Source organism: Pinus tabuliformis, chromosome 8 (assembly GCF_031772625.1).
Source record: "Pinus tabuliformis cultivar Carrire ecotype Pingquan chromosome 8, CPIR1, whole genome shotgun sequence".
In the NCBI taxonomy this organism is placed as follows: domain Eukaryota; kingdom Viridiplantae; phylum Streptophyta; class Pinopsida; order Pinales; family Pinaceae; genus Pinus; species Pinus tabuliformis.
This window is the reverse complement of record NC_142294.1, coordinates 2,017,611,609-2,017,617,608: the sequence shown is the minus strand read 5'-3', so window position 1 is coordinate 2,017,617,608 and position 6,000 is coordinate 2,017,611,609. Positions and strand designations below refer to the sequence as shown.

Here is a 6,000-nt window from a genome sequence, read left to right as displayed (position 1 = left end):
ATGCATTATAGATTTTATTTCAGATGCAAGAGCAAGAGGATCATTATTTTTCAGTTCAAGAGTGAAGAGTTTAATCATGAGTTGAACAACTTCAAGTGCAGAATGTGTATCATAGAGTTCTTTTAGCTTTTGTAAAGCTTCAAAGGCAGTGGAATAGCAGGAAATATGACGACTTACTTCCTCATTGACAGATGCTGCGATCAATGCAAAGGCTTTGCTGTTCTTGTTTTCCCAAATGGCGAGTTCTTTGTCTGATGTGGGCTGCACAAGGTCTCTGTCTTCTTCTCCGACACACACACCTTTCCACAGCTCATTGTAGATAAGGGTGTGTTTTACCATCCGGGACCATTCAGAATAGTTCTCCTTGCCAGTGAGAACTATTCCGACCATAGAAATGATTGAATGCATTCTGTAAAAAAAAATATCTCTGCCAAAAACACTTCTGTTGAGAGAGAGAAAAAAAATCCTTATATGATAGCCTTATGCATTTTATTTTCCTTTAACATTCCATAGAATATATATATCACTGCTCACATATATATCACGGTTCAACAAAACTAGGGCGCTCACTGCTTACATATATCAATATCTCAACAAAAATCGAGGGTGCTCACTGCTTTACATATATCAATATATCACAAACGAGGGCGCTCACTGCTTTACATACATCAATATATCACTGTTTAAAAAAGAGGGCGCTCCGATGACTTGACTATATCAGTTTTCAAATCCCGCAAGAAATGATGCACAGATTACAAAAAAAAAAAAAATTCAGGTACCACACCACCTCTTCGTTGCCACAGGTGTCTGGCAATGAATTGCTGGAATGAACGCTGGATTGCTGGATTGATACCACACTTCCGCTGCGCAACTTTGTTCTTACCACAGTTTACAAATAACCCAGCATCAAATACATTCAGAACGCAGCTTCAATACATTAAAGCAGCAGCAAATACATTAAACGCAGGCTTATAACAAAAACGATACCATTCTCAATACATCAACGCTGGATACCATTCTCAATACATCAACGCTGGATACTATTCTCAATACATCAACGCTGGATACCATTCTCAATACATTAACGCTGGATACCATTCTCAATACATTAACGCTGGATACCATTCTCAATACATTCAGAACGCAACTCTTTATAATAGAAAACGATACCTCTGTTCTTACCAAGATACCACTGTTCTTAATAAAAAACGCAGTCACAATTTAAGACAGTCTTAGGAGGATCAATAACAAACCATATCAATCATCGTATTGAAATGAAATCATGGTGAAAAGAAATGTATCAACGCTTCCATACATCAATACAACGTATTCTATAATACATCAATGCAGTCGCAGTAATAAAAACGCAGTCTTCATAAACTGTTCCGCTGCTATCTCAACGCTAGTTACAACCAAATGGAGCAGCCAATACCACGGAGCAACTTACAACCAAATACCACAGTTCTTTACAGTCATAACAAACGCAGACTCAGTCAAAGTATATACCCACAGCTCTTTAAAAAACGCAGTCTCAGTCTTCAGAAGAGCAATGACGCAGCGAAATTACACAGTCATATCAAATGCAGACACTAGCAATTACCAGGAAACGCATACCATTTTGTTTGAATGGAATGAGGTAGGTTTGAGCAGAAACGCATCAACGTACAGTTCCACGGACAGAGGGCGCAGTCTTCATGTCAGAACAGAGGGCGCAGTCTCATGAGAGGGCAGTGTCAGTCTCAGAGGCGTTCAGGACAGAACAGACCAGGAGTTACAACTAATTTGGGACCTGTGCTCTGATACCATGTCAGGCCAGGGTAACTCCTCATTTGAACGAGAGAAAACTCTGATTGATATTTTATTCATTACCTAGCACTTTATTTATACAAATACAAAACGGATCAGTTCATCTTCTAGATGACTGTCCGGCTTCACCTCATCCGTTTCGGATTAGGTGTCAACAAAATTAAATACATTTCACAATTTAGAAAAATATTCCTACCACAAACCAAAGTTACAAGATAACATTTGCACTTCCTTAATTACCTTTTACCTCTTCATGTTTCAAACAACGTTTGAAAGTGCATTTTGAGAGATACAAAATCATTAAGCAATTCCAAAATTTAAAGATTAAACTATTTATCACTAACAGTTCATTGATTACTTTTTAACAAGTTTTAAACATTAAACCCTTGAACATAAATTTCAAGCCTGATATTTTGAAAAAAAATAAATACATTGAGAAATATTCAAATCCCTAAACCAAAGTTACAAAGGAAAACTTGCACTTCCTTAATTACCTTTTAACTCTTCACGTTTCATACAGCCTTCGAAAGTGCATTTTGAGAGATACAAAAACATTAAGCAATTCAAAAGTTTAAAGATTAAAATATTTATCACTACATTTCATTGATTACTTCTTAACGAGTTTTAAACATTCAGCCCTCTAGATGCGTTTTGAGGAAAAAACATTAATCAATTCAAAAGTTCAAAGATTAAACTATTTTATCAAGCAGCAAAAGAAAACCTAAACTCCATACAATTACAGCAATGAAAAGAATATATATTCCATTGAAATAAAATAAATAGGAAAATAGCCCAACGAAAATAACAATAGCAATAAGCGGATTAAATCGTGCTACAAACTTTATCCCCAACCCACACAAAGAGTAAGCTCATTCTATTTAAAAAAACCTCCTCTTACAAACCAAGTTTGTTTTATATTTTAGAGGAAATTACTCAATTTTATGTTGTTTCTATATACGAGAATAGAATAAAATCTTTGAATGTTCGGAGCAAAACCAACATAAACTGAAAGCTATGCGATGTTTCTTTTGGTATTGACGAGTTGTATCCGGAGGTAGAAATTTGAATGTTTGCAACACAATGTGAAAGAGCATCTCAGCCCACATTAAAGCGCCAAACACATTACTTCATATTTCCAGAGGCACACTACATCATATTCATTCCACAAAAGATTTCAGTCTGACCGATGAGCACATAAGATGAGAAGGTAGGTACATGAAAATTTCTCTAACAGATTCTAACATGTACAATTGCTGTACTTCTCAAAATTGATTAAAGCTTCACTCTTATCTGCAAATTTTGTCTCATCCTTGATTTTCAGTGCACTGCAAAATGACAAATCATTAACAGAGAAAAATCATGTACAGTTTCAAAATTTCCCTGCAGAGTCTTTGCAAAATTTACTGCATTCACAGCGCTGCCATCAGGCTGCTCAATGCCCTCATGGTATACCTGATCTACATGGAAAATCTAATGGAATGGGCATTCCACCGATGCAAATAAAACCAGCTTCGTTGGCTTTCTGAGGTGGTGAAGATCCAAGATAAGACTCGTGCTTAAGACAATACTGCAGTAGCTCATTCCAATGGTTCTCCTGCTCAAGAAACAACAAATAAACAATGGAAAAGGTCTTCCAAATGCATTAACTATATATCATCTACTGGATAGATGACAAAAGATACAAGACAACAAAAAGCAATTCCTTCATGAAGAACAGACATTGAAATTGAGACTGAAAATCTTATTAGTCAGTACAAATTGCCAAAATAGCTCAACCGAACTTGAGTACATGTGCTACAAAGGTAGTATTACGCATATCCCAGCAAAGAGAACGAAGTAGATGAAAGGAAATTATGCATACTTCTCAACTTTATATATATATATATATATATATATATAAAAAGATTCTTTGTGAAACATGGTGGATTGCACTTACTAGATTTCGAGAAAATATCCTCTCGAAACAAATCTCGGCATTTCTAATTAAGACATATACGACTATTTTATCACATTTTATTTAATAGATGCACCACTATCCACTATAGTTACCATATATGAATTCAAATTTCAATCCAAAGGATATTTCCAATATGGGAAAAAAATGCAGTTATATATCTCATTAGTACTCAAAAAAAAATTTGCAATTATTTCCAATGAAAACGAAAAGAGAAACTGTAGAATGATGGATGGCATATCCTCCATTCATTAACCTGTTATATATATGTGTGTGCCAAAACCACTTCACGAGCAGGTAAGCTATGTTTTGAGTGATAAACGTAGTAATGGAGAACCGACTCAGCAAAAACTTGCATGATGTTTGAGTTTATTAAGTTTTCAGGTGATCTTTTATTGAGCAGTATTGCTATCAAATTGCTGCATTATTACTGAAATTGACATCATGTTAGTTTCGAGTTTGCTACAAACAGTGTTCACACCATGTTTGGGGATGTTACATGAGATTTGGAGTACATGGTGTATGTTCATCCCCTATTTGGTCCATTATTGATATGCATGAGAGATCATCCATGATGTATTCGCACAATCGAGATGGCTTACAAAATGGTTGTTTGACCTTAGTTGGGTGCTTGCATGATATTCCTCCCTAGGGTTGTTGGAGATTTCTTGATCAAGTCTAATTGATCCTAGCCATTGATGGAAATTTAATCTTAGCCATTGAGCATCAGTCATCTTGGCAGATCGAACTGCCAAGTTCACATCGTTAGTGAGGGTGCAGTTTGGGCCAGAGCGAGAGCATCCGAGAGAGGAAGCAACATAAAATTTAGGTGTAGGATTCCAGAGAGTTTTCCAATGTTTCTCCAGTGTCAGATTGGCAAGAGACAGAAGGTCAAATTATCTGCAGAGAGGGCCACAGAAACCAGTGCGAATAGCCAGAAACCCTTGAGCGAGTTGCAGGAAGAGAGAAAATCCAGTTTCCGGAGGCTGGATCCACTACTAGGAGGCAAAGCGGGTCACTTCCAGAGGCAAAGGGAGGCAAGATGACTCACATGGAGCCATTTTCCACGCAGTGCAATTTTCCTAGGGCCAACAGTGTGAATTCTAAGCTACAGTGCTAGTAGCCAATGTGGGGTTTGAGCAGGATTAAGGAGGTCGATTTGTTTAGTAGAGGAGATTTGAGATCTCCAGATTATTTTGGCTAGATATTTGCTAGAGGATTGCCAGTTGGGCATGCAGATTATGTAATCCCAAAATTTGTTGCCTAATAATAAAATAATCCCTCATCTGCTACACTGGTTTTCCCTTAGAGGTTTTTTTGGGGACCTTTTAGTCCAAAAATATTGGTGTCTATTTTTATGTATGTGAAGAATGCATCAGTGAGTTATTTTCTATTTGTCATAAACAGATAAACTGCTAATCAGATAGGAGAATAATTTCCAGTTGGTGCATTTAAGGAAATTTCACATGCAAGTGGAATGTTTTGCATCCCAAAGAAGGGCATCAGAACCTAGACAACACAAGGTAACTTGGATGCTTGCATGGAGGCTTGGAATTAGCTCAAGAATGTAGGGGAGTGGAACTAGTGGTGTACATGGCTTACGGGATTTGATAGAATCTTTGAAGATTTGTAGGAGCATTGCACACATCCCATGGAGACATCACATTTGGAGACTTGCTCGTGGATGACATCACCTTAGAGCTTGACATGTGTACTCTTAGAACGTAACACTCCATATGTGTGGCCCTACATGTGTTATTGTAGGTTTCTTGTAAGAGCATATAGATCCACATATGTATTGTTGGCCCCCCTGACCTCTCATATATGTAGAGGGAGAGAGCCCTTTCCATCATTATCATCATAGTTTGCGTGTTGTCACTATTGTGTTAAAGATGTGATTAATGGCATAGGATGGTGTTCTAGTCTCAAACTTTATAGAGAGGCTAAAACATAAGAGTTCTCGAAAACCCATAAATTGTTTATGGAAATTCCACATAGAGACAACACAATTAAATTAATTGACTATCATTTAAATTTTTCCTAATTCTAACTTAGGAAAACTAGTTAATTAATAGTAATTAATTGAGAAAGGTGATAATTCTTTAGAAACTCACATGGATTGACTTAGAGACGATCTCAACCATTGATTAAGTTTTAATCATGGTCATTGAAGTCTCAACTGGAGATTATAAGAAGAGGTCGATGGGTAGATGGAGGACACCCGTGCAAATACTTAGTGA

General features: G+C 36.8%; 1 protein-coding gene across 1 annotated transcript in view; it reads right to left on the bottom strand.

The window, feature by feature from the left end:
• Window positions 1–2,729: 2,729 nt before the first annotated feature.
• The window catches only part of LOC149244507 (uncharacterized), a 132,384-nt gene continuing 129,113 nt past the window's right edge, over window positions 2,730–6,000 (bottom strand). The window contains exon 2 of the mRNA XM_089371562.1: window positions 2,730–3,400. Coding sequence (XP_089227688.1) covers window positions 3,248–3,400 — 153 coding nt within the window. The 3' untranslated portion in view covers window positions 2,730–3,247. The remainder of the gene's footprint in view (window positions 3,401–6,000) is intronic.